Source organism: Podarcis raffonei, chromosome 2 (assembly GCF_027172205.1).
Source record: "Podarcis raffonei isolate rPodRaf1 chromosome 2, rPodRaf1.pri, whole genome shotgun sequence".
Lineage (NCBI taxonomy): Eukaryota > Metazoa > Chordata > Lepidosauria > Squamata > Lacertidae > Podarcis > Podarcis raffonei.
The window spans coordinates 109,084,748-109,101,749 of record NC_070603.1 but is presented as its reverse complement, the minus strand read 5'-3'; the positions used below and the strand labels follow the sequence as shown (position 1 = coordinate 109,101,749).

Below are 17,002 nucleotides of genomic sequence, written 5' to 3'. Positions count from 1 at the left end.
CATCCCGGACCACTGGACCCGCCCCTGACGTCCCCGCCCCCACCCCCCCCGCGCGCTGAAGTTCTTTCCTCCACAATTGCGCATGCACACGAAAGCTCATACTAATAACAAACTTAGTTGGTCTCTAAGGTGCAACCGGATGGAATTTTTTAATTTTGTTTTCCTTTAAGACCGGATTAACGATGCAATTCTGGGTCCGCCTCCCATTGGCTGGAGCGAGCGAGGAGTGATCGCCTGCGGCTGTAAAGCGGCTGGATAAGCTGGGCGGATCGAGATCCGAGCGGTGAAGGGACGCTGCGCGAGAACAAGGGGTTTACGCAGCTCAGCCGACTCCCATAGTGGTGGTGCAGAGGTAAGTAGCATATTTCTGGGGTGCGTGTCTTTTGCGTGTTCAGGGTGCAGTCCTGCACTTCTCCTGTTTTTCTCCTCCTCCCCCTCCAACTGCGCTGCTTTTCTGATGATAACAATTGCGTTCTAGATCTCAGCCCCACGACACTTTCCCCATCTTCCCTCCTTTGCAGCCCCGGTATTTGGATTTGCGCGCAACGCAGGCGGCTGTGGAGCAGTTGCTGCAAACCGTTTCAGCAGGTCGGAAAGGGGGCGGGGCGGGTTGGATGCCGACCTGGAGCCGCTCTGATTCCAGTCTGCAAATATCTTGGAAGCGGAGCTTGCCGTTTGGGGTGGGTGGGGCTGATGGTAAGAGCAATTTCCAGGGCGGAAATCCTGTTGAAGTTATAATGCTTCTAATTTGCAAGAAAGAGTTTCTCCCAGGGCTCCTTCAGGCAACCTGCGCGTTAAATAGCCATCCTGATTGGATGGCTAGACAACGCCTGCTCATATTACTGAGCATTGATGTTGATTTACCGGTACAGAGGCTATACTGTATCCGCTCTTTATTGAGCGTTAATTCCATGTTGTATTATCCTGCACTTTAGTGCATTTCCCTGTTACTTTGCCGACCCCAGAAAGTCTGTTTTGAAAAACAGCAACAACACGGATTGTTGCACAAGAGCACTTCGTTCTGCTTTAATGATTGCACAAACCTGATTTTCCAGTATGCGATTGAATCCCTCCTGCAAAATACAGAGTCTGCAGTTGACCCTTGTGAAAAGGGAGAGGGATAATCCTGCAAACCTAGATAATCTTGCAAATAGCCTAGATCCAGTGTCAGCAGGGTTGCCACCTTGCTTCAGGCAGGGCTTTACCTACAGTTGCTTAAAGGTAAAGGGACCCCTGACCATTAGGTCCAGTCGTGACCGACTCTGGGGTTGCGGCCCTCCTCTCGCTTTACTGGCCGAGGGAGCCGGCGTACAGCTTCCGGGTCATGTGGCCAGCATGACTAAGCCGCTTCTGACGAACCAGAGCAGCGCACGGAAACGCCGTTTACCTTCCCGCCCAAGCGGTACCTATTTATCTACTTGCACTTTGACGTGCTTTTGAACTGCTAGGTTGGCAGGAGCAGGAACCAAGCGACGGGAGCTCACCCTGTCGTGGGGATTCGAACCGCCAACCTTCTGATCAGCAAGTCCTAGGCTCTGTGGCTTAACCCACATACAGTTGCTTAGCAGGTAGAAAATAAAGTTTTCCTCTTGCAATGTATTAGTATGCTCCAGTTGATCCTGCCCCCTATCAGGGACAGCCCCCTATTTTCACATCCCTGCCCTTTGTGAATCACTATTGCCCTATTTTTTTGCCTTTCTGTGGATGCCTTGTTAAAAATATATATTTTAGTGCCAGGGGTTATGGTAGCTATTCTCTGGTGTTCAACCTCTAGTCTCCCCATCTCCTAGTTAATCCAATCTAGGAGTGGGGTGCATTTGTGTGTGTTTATGGGTGAACAATAGGGTACCACGCAGTGTCCAGATTGGTAAATTCACACACTGATTGCTTGGCCTAGTAAATTTATTTCCATGCTGCCTTTTCACAATACAGATTGTAGTTGCCATCCAAGGAGCATCAGTTCCTTGACTTAGATGCAGTTCAGAGAGGGAGAGGCTAATGATTTACACCTTATCTCCTTTATAGCTACCGTAATTGTTTAAACTGTTGATAACAGTAGAACAATGGGTGGGGGGAACTCGAGCTTGCCTTTTAGCCTTTTTCTCAATTTTTATACCTGTAGCCCATGGGTAGGCAAACTAAGGCCTGGGGGCCAGATCCAGACAAATTGCCTTCTCAGTCCGGCCCACAGACGGTCCGGGAATCAGCATGTTTTTACATGAGTAGAATGTGTGCTTTTATTTAAAATGCATCTCTGGGTCATTTGTGGGGCACAGGAATTTGTTCATAATTTTTTTCCTTCAAAATATAGTCCGGCCCCCAACAAGGTCTGAGAGGCAGTGGACTGGCCCCCTGCTGAATAAGTTTGCTGACCCCAATATCCTGGGGCAGATGGGGCTGATCAACCTGGGAAGGCAGTCCATCTAAGAGAAGGGAAACTCAGACCCTAAACCTCCACTGCCTTGCGGGATATATTTGGGAGAAGAAAAGACTCAGGAGTAAACCCTACACACAAATCAAGAGAGTAGTCACTAAGGCAAGGCCTTGTATGCCAACTTTCGGCAACTCCTGCAGCCATGCTGGTGCTAAATGTATTGCTCTGCTGTCCTTTGGACCACATCGGCAGGGCCGGGGTGTGTGTGTGTGGTCTTGTCACCTGGGCAGGCCAGGACCTCCATACACACCACCCAGGCTTGCGCCCCAGGGAGGTCACCCAAGGAAGTAGACTTTTTCAACTAAGGGAGGCTGTCCCACTGAAGCCAACTAGACTGGCATGTGAAACTGACTTCAACACTTAGAATAGGGTGGTGAGGGAAGAAGGTTAACTTAGGGGGTGCAGTGCAGGCTGCTTGCTTTACCCCACCAGGCACATCCTGGGCCTACTGCTGACACGAGGTCCTCAGCCCTGGAGGTTTACAACACCCTCCTCTTCCTGTTGCTGCTGCCAGACACTCCCAGACTTGAGAGCGAGCTCAGCTTCCTTTGTCCGGCCTTTCATGCCTTCTAGAACAGGGGTCAGCAAACTTTTTCAGCAGGGGGCCGGTCCACTGTCCCTCAGACCTTGTGCGGGGCCAGCCTGTTTTTTTGGGGGGGCGGGGGAGAACTAATTCCTATGCCCCACAAATAACCCAGAGATGCATTTTAAATAAAAGGACACATTCTACTCATGTAAAAACACGCAGATTCCCAGACTGTAGGCCGGATTTAGAAGGTGCTTTAGATCTTAGGCTTGCTGGTGGAGAGGCAGGAAGCCTGGGGAAGGCATTCAAAGGGAATATCTCCCATTGAAATTCCAGTTCCACACCCAGCAGGTGCCACACCCACAGTTAAAAGGTGAGGCACAGCACCCTAGGCTTGTCCCTTCGATAGCTCAGCTGGTAGAGCGGAGGACTGTAGACTGCTGCCAAAGTCATCCTTAGGTCGCTGGTTCGACTCCGGCTCGAAGGACAGATTTTTCTTCTTGTTGTTTTTGCCAGATGCATCAGCAAATCACGCAGTAAGACAGTATTTGCATGCAGTGCTGAAATTAGTCGTTTGTGCTTTATATTGGTCCGTAATGTGAAAATTCGAGCCTGGCCTTAATTTGCCTACCCATGTTCTAGAAGGACCAGCAGGAAGTCCTCCAGGTGTTGTACATCAGGGAGATGTGTTTCCATCACCGTGGCAACAGCACCATGCCAGCCCTCCATTTTCCTTTGCTTCCTAGCTAGTCCCAACCCTTCGTTGCCCCAGCAACAGCTGATGCTGCTCTGGTTGTGAGCTGTATCCCTTTCATTTCCACTGTGCACCCCATCTATGTGGCTTGAGTCCCTGCTTCTGGTCGTGTCTTCCGTTCCTCTACTGTCGCCGGTAAGGAGAACAACAGAAAATCCAGAAAACAGTCACATCCGTACGTTTAAAACAGTCTTACTACGCCACTCCCCCTTTCACAAAGAATCATGGGAAATGTAGTTTGTTAAGGGTCTCCTCACAACTCGGCATGCCTAAAAACTACAGTTCCCAAGATTTATTGGGAGAAGCTGTGTGTTTTAAGGTGACGTTATAAAGTTTTAAATGTACAGTGTGGATGTGACCAACAGCCCCAAACAGCAGTATCCTCAGAACCCAAACCCACATGTAAGACATAATAGAAAATGAACCTAAACCACCCTCTGTCCACGCTAAAAATGCCCAGCGTTAGGTCCAGGCAGGTCTCCCAAGGTGGGCCTTCTGTAGGATTGGCCCCACAACAGAAAAGACCCTGCTATTTCACTTTGTAATTTTGGTGGAAGCTGCCCAGAGCAGCTGGGGCAACCCAATCAGGTGGGTGGGGTATAAGAAATAAATTGTTATTATTATTAGAGATATACTCACCACCCTTCGGCTGGTGAAGGAATCCGGAGCAGAGGCCCGATTTGGACTGAAACACTTGGGAAGGCGCAGGCAGAGGAACACTGTCCTTCAGATAACCAGATGGTTTTGGACCTTAAAGGCATGAATTCACAACTTAAATCGGGCCTGGGAACAGACACATAACTTGTGCAGATCAGATGGCAGGAATGGGGTATGTCCAAGCACTCTACGACATCCCATAGGTAAACGGACCCCTGACCATTAGGTCCAGTCGTGGCCGACTCTGGGGTTGCAGCACTCATCTTGCTTTATTGGCCGAGGGAGCCAGCGTACAGCTTCCGGGTCATATGGCCAGCATGACTAAGCCGCTTCTGGCGAACCAGAGCAGCGCACAGAAACGGTTTACCTTCCCGCCGGAGCGGTACCTATTTATCTACCTGTACTTTGACGTGCTTTCGAACTGCTAGGTTGGCAGGAGCAGGGACCGAGCAACGGGAGCTCACCCTGTTGTGGGGATTTGAACCGCCTACCTTCTGATCGGCAAGTCCTAGGCTCTGTGGTTTAACCCACAGCGCCACCCGCGTCCCTCGACATCCCATGTACCAATAATCAATGAAGCCAAAGGGAGGTTAAAACATAGATTTTTTTTCTCATACCATTTTTATTATTGATGTATTACATTTGTGTTCCGCTTTTTACCTTCAAGGACCCAGTGTGGTTGTAGTGCTTAGAGTGTCAGACTAGGACCTGGGAGACCATGAAGCCCATTGGGTGACCTTGGGGCTGGTCACATGACTCCCTGCCTAATTGCCTCATGGGGGTTGTGAGGAAGACAATGAAGATGGAGGAGAGAACCCAAGTATGGAGGAAAGCGTGGGGTAGAAACGAAAACTATAAATTTATTATAATAATTGATTATTGGCTAATGAATTCGTTAGCCGTTCTGTGCAAAATATAAAGGCCTCAGGGTAGAATACCACTGACAAACCTGAACATTTAAAACCAGAAACAGTTGTTCAATTGCACGCTGCTTGAAGAACTGCTAACATGGAGCAGAAAGGTGGCGTTCAGGTGTACATGCCCAGGCGTCACTAATTTTTAAGCTGTTTTTCATTGCCAGATTTCGCCAGCATGAGGGATGACAGCAACCTGTTTGAGCCGCTTCTGGACGATGGGGACGACAGCAAGCTCATACCTGTGCAGAGATTCTCGTACAGAGAGAAACTCTGGGGAATCCTACCCCGAAGCTCTGCGCCATCATGGCTCTACGGCATAGAATGTGGCGTGCCCAGTTTCTCTGACAAGTCGACTATGACTCAGACGACCAGGCCGCTGGGCAAACGAAAAACCTGGACTTTGATTCTGGTTCTCCTTACCCTTCTCACCCTCCTCGCCCTGGCTTTTATCGGGGCTCTGTTCTGGGCCCCGTGGAGACCGCAGTCTCCCGTTGAAGCCAGCAGGGCAAAAGCTGGGCAGAACGCGACAGCGGCCATCTTGGTTGGGCAGAAAAATCTCAGTCTTGCGGCTCTACTGGAAGCCGAGATGCAGGAACCGCAAGAGGGAGCCATGCGTAAGTGCTTGGAGGAAGCTGTTCACAAGTTTTCTGAGGAACCAGCCATGGTGCGGAAGAACTCCAGGATGGTCCTTCAGTGTAACGGAACAAAGCAGGAGTTCGTTTCCGGAAAAGGGGAAGTCCACATAGAAGTGGTCTGGATCAACGGCACGGCGTCGTACATCCTCGATGAGGCCAGCCCAGAAGTCCATGTGGCAAGGCTTGGGCGCCACCCAATGCCGCTCAGTCTTGCCAGAATCAGTGATGTCCTCCAAGACCTGCCATCCAACATCTCCGAGACTCAGGGAGATTTGAAGGAGCTGCGTAGCTGCCTCGACAAGGCCTTGCAAGAATTTCCACGTGAGCCAGTGGTGCTGCAGGACGATGCCAAACTGATGGTGACGTGTGGAGGAGTAAATCTGACCTTCATCTCCGGGGAGGCGCAGAGCGATATCAACGTGTACAGAGAAGACGGGGAAGTTCAGTATCAGGTGAAGCCTACCTGGTCGGCTTGGTGGGCCAGGCTTTTCAAAGGAAGGCTCGGTTGAGTGACAGGTTGGAGGAGCCAGCGCAGGAGGTACCTTTGTGGCGCTGCTGGGGAGTCAAAAGGACTGACTATAAGGCATCTCGCTGCTGCGGTTTCAAATATGCACCACCCTCAAGATCCCATTATTCCAATGTTCTCTGCAGTTCCTGTCAATCTCATAGCTGGCAATGAATGATTATTCACTAGTGATGTATAAAACAATCAAAATCTTTGGTCCAGGATATGATTTCAGGGCGGGCAGGGCATTTCTTTTTTTCCTAGGTGAACAACTATGCCTTAATCACAGATTTAAAATTTTATGCATGCATCCGTCCTACTGCCAAGTATGTAAAGGTTTTTAATGATTACGATCATGTGTGACAATCCTTTCCCTCAACCCAGAAAGTTCAAGTGCTGCGCCTTATGCATCTTGTTCTTCTGTGTTCTGTTTACTGATTTATGAAATAATTTTTTTGTTCTTTTTTTTGTGTGGGGGGGACAAATTTGGTCCAGCAAATCTTTTGCTGGGGGAAAAAAAAGTTCCTCTGATTTTGTCTCCTTTCTGCAACAATTCAGGATGCCCAGCACTGTCCCCAATCGTGTGGGCGGGATGATGGGAAGTGGGATTCCAACAGCGGCTAGCGTGGCACAAATGGCGCCACCCCCACCCCTGGTGCCGTAGTGTTGTATTGATGCAGGACAGCAGCCAAACCTGTTGGTACCCGCTAGACTCCTGGAACTGGCCCCTGTGACACCCTGCGTGTTTATTACGAACACCGGTAGGAAGGAGGCAAGCTCTTGTTAGGAACAGCTAGGGTCGTGCTCAGCGTTAGTAGATCATGGACATTAAAGGACACAGCAGACTTGGGGACAACTACTCCCGTTGTCTTGGCCTTGCAGACCTTTTCGCAAAAGACGTCCTGGAGGAAAGCGGATTGCCCAGGAATTGTTGCTCCAGAAAATGTGGTTAGCTGTGGGAAGATGGGGCAATGTTGGGGTTGGGGGACATAAACAGGTGGCCATCCAACCTCTGCTTAAAAACCTCCAAGGAAAGCAGAGTCTATATCACTTTTCAAGGGAGTCCATCTAACAGCTCTCACTGTTAGAAAGCTCTTCCTGGTGTTTAGTTTGGAATCTCCCTTATTGTAACTTGGATCCATTGATTCAAGTCCTGGCCTCCAGAGCAGAAGCCCTTTAGTCCTGAATGTGAATAATAATAAAATAATTAATAATAATAATAATAAATAATTTATTTATACCCCCATTAAAACATGATGGGGGAGGGGAGACAAACAAACAAATCCAGTTTATTAAAATATGGGTTAAAATACAATTTAAAATGCAGCCTCATTTTAATAGTAGCCCATAAATCAAAACCATAAGGGGAGGGAAACATAAGGGTCAGACTGAGTCCAAACCAAAGGCCGGGTGGAACAGCTCTGTCTTGCAGGCCCTGCGGAAAGATGCCAAGTCCCGCACGGCCCTAGTCTCTTGTGGCAGAGCATTCCACCAAGTCGGGGCCAGTACTGAAAAGGCCCTGACCCTAGCTGAGACCAATCTAAGTACCTTGCGGCTTGGGACCTCCAAAGTGTTGTCATTTGTGGACCTTGCGGGTCAGAAACTTCTCCCGCCCTTCCCCTGCTGAGCAGGGAGAGGAGTTCAAGAGTCGCTGTCTTGTGAGTTAGCGAAGAATTACAGCTATGGGCACAATCCTGCCGGCTGCAGGATTTGGTGGAAGCCCAGCTATGCTGGCCGGACCCCCTCCCTCTCTCTCTGTACAGGAATGTGTACCTCAATTCATATGCTTTTGCCATATTATCGAATACCAAGGTTTGCATAGCTGAAAAGGCTCAAGATAGCAAACGACTTCACCACACTAGAACCCAACTAAGGACGCAGCAAAAATGAGCAGTTATAGACACCGGCTCTTTTGGGAGATGGAGCTTCCAGTTAATGTTGGGTCATGGTCATCATCGGACAAACATTTCAGATAATCATGAATAGCGCACACATCTCAGCAATCTTTGCAGCAACCCTTCGCAGCTAATCATAAGTGGTTGGGGTGGTGCTGGCTAGGCAAATTCGCTTCCGCCAGGTGCTCTTTCAGGGAAAATGCATGGTAAATTGGTGCACGCAGAGTCAGCTATGTGGCACCATCATTGAAAGAGTTTGGAGGTTGTGCTACAGAGTGGAGAAGCACCCTCTGGTCTCTGTTAGGGGACCTGAGGGCCACTGGTGAAGATATGCTTCCTGCCTCCCACACAGTGCTTCATTTATGTACAGTGGGACCTGGGGTTACATACGCTTCAGGTTACACACTCTGCTAACCCAGAAATAGTGCTTCAGGTTAAGAACTTTGCTTCAGGATGAGAACAGAAATTGTGCTCTGGCGGCACGGCAGCAGCAAGAGGCCCCATTAGCTAAAGTGGTGCTTCAGGTTAAGAACAGTTTCAGGTTAAGAACGGACCTCCAGAATGAATTAAGTACTTGACCTGAGGTACCACTGTATAAGGTAAACAAGCTATAGGTTAGGGCCCACTCTCTTGGGGACCCCAAAAAAATTTAAAGGGGAAAAAAGTTATGTACATTTCCAAAATACAGTCGGGTTGAAGGTGCTTCAGGTTGAGCGCTTTCGGGTTGCACTGTGTGGCAACCCGGAAGTAACAGAGCGCGTTACTTCTGGGTTTTGCCGCTCGCGCATGTGCAGATGCTCAAAATGATGTCATGTGCATGCGCGGAAGCAGCAAAACGTGAGCCGCACAGACGCACCGTTGTGGCTTACGTTCCATTCAGGATGCGAACGGGGCTCCGGAACGGATCCCATTCGCACCCGAGGTACCACTGTATAAGATAAAAAACAAATAAGGCCTACATACAGCAACAGTGTTTTGTGTCGTGTAGGCTCCTAGGATGTGAGTAATGGGTCCTGCCTGCTAGCCTGCTGCCTAAAATTCACTGGTTTGCTCATTTCTATATATAGGATGCCTTCATTCTGCACGGACTGGTTGCATGGCAACATGGGCAAATGGCTTTAGATCCCTATTAGGCCCATAAATTACCATATAGCATAGATTCAACACAAAAAACCAGCAACAATTTGTTGTTGACAGGACAGCTGGACACAGAAAGGGCCCCATTACCTTCAGTAGCTTAGGGCCTCATCAAACCTAAATCCTGCCCTGCTCCCAGGAAGAACAACCTGGCAAGTGTAGGTGGGAGACCAACCCAGCCCTAAGCCCCAAAAGAAGTTACTGTAAAGAACTTGCTTCCTGCCTACCGTCAGAAAGCAAAAAAGGAAGCTGATTAGGTTTCCTTGCAGCTGCTATTTCATTAATAATAAAATAATTATTAATATTATTAATTTTATATACAGCCCTACATCTGAAATAATAACAGGGCAGTTTAAAGTATAAAACACAAAATGCATAACACACTCACAATTCACATGCTACAACCTCTGCCTCCCAAAAGTTTATTACGGCAAAGGGAAAACTAGCCTGGCCTCTAAAGGAGCAGCGTCCGCAGAGAGTTTGATTTGCGTTTCTATGACAGAATCAAGAACACACCATATACTTGAAGCAATATCGTACTACCTTAAAAACATTCCCGGCTTTTCCTAAAGAATTATGGGAGCTGTAGTTCGTTAAGGAGGCTGAGAGCTGTTAGGAAGCCTCTACAGAACTACAGTTCCCAGAGTTCCCTGTGAAGAGGAATTTGCATGTTAAACCACTCTGGGAAACTAGCTTGGGGGAGGGCAGGGAAAAAGGAGTTTTTTAACAACTCTGCAGAAAACCAAATACAGCATCTTGTGTCAGGCTTGTTAACAGATTAATGCTGAACCCTACCTATATGTTGGTTGCAACTGTATGGAATTATTATTATTTATTGTGTTGTGAATTTGTTTTGAGATGCTTCACAAGAATTGATTCATGCGTGAAATAATAACCACAACGTCCTCTAATTTCTCAAAATTGCTGACCATTAACTTGGCTGGCAGATAATATTATTTTGAACCATACACAAACAATATGAGGTTTGACAGCGGGTCAACATGGATGCGTTCTCTGTGCCCTAACTTCTGCCAAAAGACTGCTACTGATTCATTGGAAAGATAATGCTATGACCCGCCTTTAATCAACTCTTGCAACATATAAATGGATTGCTTTTAGACACAGATTGTAAATACAATGATATTTGGAACTCATTTCTAAAAATCATAACAGCTTGCTAATAATTCTTTATTTGTTGCAATAATTAAATTTCATACAGTACACATATTTCGCATTGCATCACATTTTCAAATATCTTTGCTCTCTTTTCTTTCACTTTTCTTTCCTCACTGAGCCATTCTAGTGAAATATCATTTCAAAAATCACACAATTAAATCACATAATTTTTCAACCACATGCATTTGAAATTATGCCCCAACTCTTGCTGTTTGCAGACTTCCATCGTTTCTTTCTGTCATTTACGTTTCCTCAATATAATCTGTTGCTCAACCCCAGAAATATTCTGGAAGACAAGAGGGGTGAGGAACGCCCCACCGGAGAGGGAAGCCAAGCAAACGTGGGTTGTGGGTGGAGATGAGGAAGCGAAGCCATTCTTCTTCCGGAATATGAGGGAAATCTCAGAGAAGCCAGGGGAGTTTTGCAAAGATCTGTAAGTTTCCATTCCCCGCTCTTTTCTCACATCTTGGCTTGGCTCCCGAGGAGGGGAGACAAAACGGAGCGCAGATGCGAGAAGAGAAGGAAGAATTATGGAGACGGGGGTGGATTCCCAGCTCCTTGCTAGACGTTGCAGTAGTCCGAAGAGCAGCATCGGATGCTGATCCGGTGGCCGTGCGACTCCTTGTTTACCCCGCAGCCTTTTTTCTTCTGTCTGGTGCAGCCCAGGATCCTGAATTTCTCATTTCCATCTGTGGGTGGGCGGGGAGAAGAAGGGAAAGTAGGGAAAGTTTGGCGCCCGCGGCCCCTCCAGCCTCTCACTGCAGCAGCCAGAACCAGCTCTGGGCTTGTAAACTTCCTCCTGACTCATCCCAGCCTCTTAAGGTGCTCCCACCCCTCGGCTATCCCATGCCTGCATATTCATTCATTTATTCATTTAATTTCTCCTCACATTTCTGTCCCAGCTTTCCTGCAGGGAGCTCAAGGCTGCGCACGTGGCTCTTCCTCTCCTCCTCTGATCCCTACAACAACCCTGTGGGGTAGGAATATATATATATATATATATATATATATATATATATAGGAATATATATATATAGGAATATATATATATATATATATATATATATATATACACACACACACACACACACACACAGTGGTACCTCGGATTACATACACTTCAGGTTACAGACTCCGCTAACCCAGAAATAGTGCTTCAGGTTAAGAACTTTGCTTCAGGATAAGAACAGAAATCGTGCTCCGGCGCTGCGGCAGCAGCAGGAGGCCCCATTAACTAAAGTGGTGCTTCAGGTTAAGAACGGACCTCCGGAACGAATTAAGTACTTAACTCAAGGTACCACTGTGTATGTATGTGTGTGTGTGTGTGTGTGTGTATGTATATATATATATATATATATGTCCAGTACCACCTTAGAGACCAACTAAGTTTGTTCTTGGTATAAGCTTTCGTGTGCGTGCACCCTTCTTCAGATACCTATGCACACGAAAACTTATAGCAAGAACAAACTTAGTTGGTCTCTAAGGTGCTACTGGACAATTTTTTTTATTTTTCTATATATTTAGACTGTGTCTGACCAACATGGCTGCGTCTGACCTACCTGAATCTAGAACCTGTGAGGTAGGCTAGGCTAAGCAGTGGCAGTAATGCCAACTCGAATAAAATATTGGGGGGCGGGGCCAGATTTGGGTTTGATGAGGCCCTAAACTACTGAAGGTAATGGGGCCCTTTATATGGCCAGCTGTTCTTTGTCAACAACAAATTGTCGCTGTTTTTTGTGTTGAATATATATATGCTATATGGTAATTGATGGACCTAATAGGTATCTAAAGCCATTTGCTGTATGTAAGGTTTTATCTTATTTGTTTTTTATCTTACATTTTGGAAATGTACATCCAGATTTTTTTCCCTTTACTTTTTTTGGGGGCCCCCAAGAGAGTGGGGCCCCTAAGCTATAGCTTGTCTAGCTTATACATAAATCCGACATGGGGGGCAGGTAAGCCCTGCCCCACATAATCAATAACATGACACGCTGCATGCACACGATTTGAATGGCAATGTCCATCAACTCTGGGGGGCCCAGCCCCCCAAAAAATATTTTTTTGGGGGAAGGGACCTTGGCTCCTAGGAGTTGGCTCCTATGCTCTGCGGGGATAGTCCGATGCTCTAACCACTGTGCTATGCTGTGTATACATTGCAGGCTTAAAATGCAGCTAGGGTGTACTTTTTATGCTCCTTTGTTGTCTTGATTCAGATCAAAGCTGGGGGTTTTTTGGGGGGGCGCACATCAAAATGTTTCCCAAGAAACAGCAGGATAGATAAAAGAATTGTGGTTTGTGGCTTTGTCTTCATCACTTTCTAAGCCAGCAGCAGTGGGACGCTGGATGAAGAGCAGACCACATTGGGCTAACTTAATGAAAAATTCTTCTGATTTCTATGTATCAGGGGGTGTCGACAGGCAGGGATGCCTTTACTCTATGCAAAAGGTGTTTGCACCGGGTCTGGAGAGGAATTAGGAGTGCCATAAAAATTCCAATCAGTTTGAGGCTGGTTTAAGAAACAGCGCGGCAGACAGCAGTATCTTTTACAGCAAAGCACAGAATACATATGCATAGTGGATTGTGACATGTGAACACATTAAAAAAAAACCAGCTTGGGAATGGCAGTAGATGGGAGTGTGGACACAGCCTCTGTCTCTTTTTGTGTGTGTGGGTGACTTAAGAAACTGCACACACACAAAGCATCAGCATCACTGCTAAAACCAGTGCCATATTATGAAAATCAAGTGCCCTGGGCCAGCGTGCTGAGAAGGACTAGAAAAGGTCTTAGGGAAAATTGGTAGGTTGCACCAGTGACGTACAGAAAACACGGGCTTCAGACCCATGTTAGTTACCGTATTTTTTGCTCTATGACTCACTTTTCCCTCCTAAAAAGTAAGAGGAAATGTGTGTGCGTCTTATGGAGCAAATGCAGGCTGCGCAGCTATCCCAGAAGCCAGAACAGCAAGAGGGATTGCTGCTTTCGCTGCGCAGCGATCCCTCTTGCTGTTCTGGCTTCTGGGATTCAGAATATTTTTTTTCTTGTTTTCTCCTCCAAAAACTAGGTGCATCTTGTGGTCTGGTGTGTGTTATAGAGCGAAAAATACGGTAACTTGCTCAATAAGTGCTGCCCTGGTTCATATGGCCGCAATTTCCATCGTCTGGCAGCAGAGATATTCCTGACTGTTCTACGAGTCTCCCTGAAAGGAGTTTGCAGGCCCAGAGTGGGCCATACATAGATCACATTTTGAGAGACTCTGGACCCGGGGCAGGGAATCTGCCGCCTTCCTGATGTCGTTGGACTCCAACTCCCATCAGCCCCAGCCAATGGTCAGGGATGATGGGAGTTGTAGTCTAGCAGCACCTGAAGAGCTGCAGGTTCTCCCTGCTCAATTCAACCGGTTCTGAATGATGCGGCAACCAGACCAGGGTCCCTTACCTTGGCTGATGCGGATGGTCATGCATTTTTCTCCCTGAGACATGCAACCTTCGACTCCAGTCATGCACTCGGCGTTGGGACTCTTCATGAGACAAGTGTTGCATTTGATACTCTCTGGGGAAGAAAGCAGAGTGAGTCCTCTTTGCTTTTGCTGTAAGGTCTGCTGCCTTGTGTAACACACAGTTGGACTACTGCAGTGCGCTCTACATGGGGCTACCTTTGAAGATGACCTGGAAACTACAACTAATCCAGAACGTGGCAGCCAGACTGGTGACTGTGAGCGGCCGCCAAGACCACTTGAAAGACCTACATTGGCTCCCAGTACGTTTCCGAGCATAATTCAAAGTGTTGGTGCTGACCTTTAAAGCCCTAAACGGCCTCGGTCCAGTATATCTGAGGGAGCGTCTCCACCCCCATTGTTCTACCTGGACACTGAGGTCCAGCACCGAGGGCCTTCTGGCGGTTCCCTCACTGCGAGTAGCAAAGTTACAGTGAACCAGGCAGAGGGCCTTCTCGGTAGTGGCGCCCGCCCTGTGGAATGCCCTCCCACCAGATGTCAAAGGCAAAAACAACTATCTGACTTTTAGAAGACATCTGAAGGCAGCCCTGTTTAGGGAAGCTTTTAATGTTTGATGTATTACAGTATTTTAATATTTTTTTGGAAGCCGCCCAGAGTGGCTGGGGAGGCCCAGCCAGATGGGCGGGGTATAAATAATAAATTATTATTATTATTATTATTATTATTATTATTATTATTATTATTAGGACTTACCCCCAGATTCAAGCAGAGCAAGGGAACAAACGGCAAAGAGCAGAGCCCCAACCATCTTGGAATCGATTGCTTCTCTCTCAGTCGAGCTCTTCCGTCGAGAGGTAAAATAACCATCCTACACTGGCAGGGGACAGACCTTTGCAAAAGCACAATCTGTAGGCTGTGGGTGAAGTGGCTGGCAAATCATTCCCAAGACTGGGGGTGGTACTCAGAGTAGACCCATTGAAATTAATGAACAGGACTAAGTTAGGTCCATTGATTTCAATAGATTTGTGCAGCATAACGCTTAGTTGAGTACCACCCTCGGAAACTAGATGTACAAGATTCTATGTGTGTTCCCGTCCCATATTTTTGGTATTCTTTAACCTTACAGTTGAATATTTGCGAGTCAATGCCAGAGGCCAAGGCGAAGCATAGCTGGGCAGTAAAACGTGGGTTTGCACCCCTTTGGCTCCAAGATCAAACACATGCATCTAGGGAGAGGGCAGGTTTCTATGTATGATTAACAGACCAGTAGTGTTCAGGACTGGGGGTCAAAACCCTGAGGGGGGCTCAGCTTCTTTTCAGGTATGTCCAAAGTCCATTTCGGGGGCCTAATCTGGCTCTCTGGCTGATTTAATCCAGCCCCCGTGGCAGTATATGTCCTGAGGTAAAATCCTTTAAGAAGCTCAACAACTTTGGTCGGCCCTCATGCATGTTTACTTCATCAAATCTGGCCCTCTTTGAAAAAAGTTTGGGCACCCTTGTTTTAAGAGTTGGATAGGAGAGGGTAGGGGTCAAGAGAAAGGAGAGATTCACCAGCAACGACCACCTTTTTCTCTCTTCGCAGTAATACAGACAAGTTTAGGTAGTTTAGGAGTTTGCTCTTGATCAGTTTCAAGAGACGCAGGCTCTTTAAAAACCATTTTTCCTTGCCAGTCTATTACTAGCAGCAAACTGTCTTCTGACTACCCACTCCACAAAAAACGATGGTGATCCTGACCACAAGCGCGACCACCATTGTATCACTTTGGCATTGAACAGGCAGCCAGCCTGTGGGTCACACAAGACACAGAATCATAGAGTTGGAAAGGCCCCCAGCGCCATGGGGTGATGTCCAGCGCCGAGGCCCTTCTGCCGGTTCCCTCACTACGAGAAGCGAAGCTACAGGGAACCAGGCAGAGGGCCTTCTAAGTAATGGCGCCCGCCCTGTGGAACGCCCTCCCCTCAGATGTCAAGGAAATAAACAACTACCTGACTTTTAGAAGACATCTGAAGGGAGGCTTTTAATATTTGATGAATTATTGTATTTTAATACTTTGCTGGAAGCCGCCCAGAGTGGCTGGGAAACCTAGCCAGATGGGTGGGGTATTAATAATAATAATAATAATATAGTCCAACCCCCTGCAATGCAGGAATCTTGACCAACATGGAACTCGAACCCACAACCCTGAGATGACGAGTCTGACGCTCTGCCAACAAGCTTTTTTCCCTGTGCAGTGGAGTCTCTGTGCAAGAGAGGCTGGCTGATATAAGGACCCATCCGGAACTCAATTCCCAAAACAGTAAGGTGTCGTATATGACTTAATTTAAGATCCATTGATACGTCTGATACCAAAACATTTTCCTGGGTAGCAGTGAACATTCCCATTATTTATCCCAATTGTTTTTTAAACTCTGCACATCAAACTTATTTGTTGATAATAAATATCTATAAAAAGTCAACACTGGCTTTTTAGTGTCCAATGAATTACCCAATTGCTCCCAAATTTTGGGTGTCTCAAAGGTTGTGAAGGCCGCCGAACCAAAACAAGTTGCTTAAAAGATGTTGCTGCTTCAAGTATTGACAGATGGTATTTTTCTCTTAGAGCATCATACATATAAAATTAGTCTTCCTCATCTACACCTTTTATCATCCAGCTTCTTTTCCATATTGCAATATTTTTTCCCAATTCTACTTTAATAGAGCAGGGATAGGCAAACTCAGCCCTCCAGATGTTTTGGGACTATAACTCCCATCATCCCTAGCTAACAGGATGGTCAGGGATGATAGGAGTTGTAGTCCCAAAACATCTGGAGGGCCGAGTTTCCCTATGCCTGCCATAGAGTATTTTAAAAATAAATAAATAATGTTTTCAGATCTATACATTTCACTAATTTTACAATCATTTTAACATTT

At 47.0% G+C, this 17,002-nt stretch overlaps 2 protein-coding genes and 1 non-coding gene across 5 annotated transcripts; 2 read left to right on the top strand and 1 right to left on the bottom strand.

The window, feature by feature from the left end:
* The first annotated feature begins 101 nt into the window (after window positions 1-101).
* On the top strand, window positions 102-6,893 carry LOC128408933 (uncharacterized). Of its 3 annotated transcripts, none has more exons than XM_053379010.1 (2): window positions 102-372; window positions 5,453-6,893. In XM_053379010.1, the coding sequence occupies exon 2, from the start codon at window positions 5,464-5,466 to the stop codon at window positions 6,430-6,432; it is 969 nt and encodes a 322-aa protein (XP_053234985.1). In that variant the 5' UTR covers window positions 102-372; window positions 5,453-5,463; the 3' UTR covers window positions 6,433-6,893. The 3 variants fall into 3 exon arrangements, with proteins under 3 accessions (XP_053234985.1, XP_053234983.1, XP_053234984.1); XM_053379008.1 differs by having other exon boundaries at window positions 103-352; XM_053379009.1 differs by lacking the exon at window positions 102-372 and adding an exon at window positions 3,661-3,849.
* Window positions 3,360-3,447, top strand: TRNAY-GUA (transfer RNA tyrosine (anticodon GUA)). Its single transcript is given in 2 exon segments — window positions 3,360-3,396; window positions 3,412-3,447. It is a non-coding gene; the product is annotated as a tRNA-Tyr (tRNA).
* Window positions 6,894-11,047: 4,154 nt separating the features above from the next.
* Window positions 11,048-15,033, bottom strand: LOC128408962 (lymphocyte antigen 6 complex locus protein G5b-like). The gene is made up of 3 exons (XM_053379053.1): window positions 14,845-15,033; window positions 14,073-14,186; window positions 11,048-11,325 (listed from the first exon to the last, which is right to left on the bottom strand). Exons 1-3 carry the CDS (start codon window positions 14,897-14,899, stop codon window positions 11,198-11,200), a joined length of 297 nt encoding a protein of 98 aa, XP_053235028.1. The 5' UTR covers window positions 14,900-15,033; the 3' UTR covers window positions 11,048-11,197.
* Window positions 15,034-17,002: the final 1,969 nt, after the last annotated feature.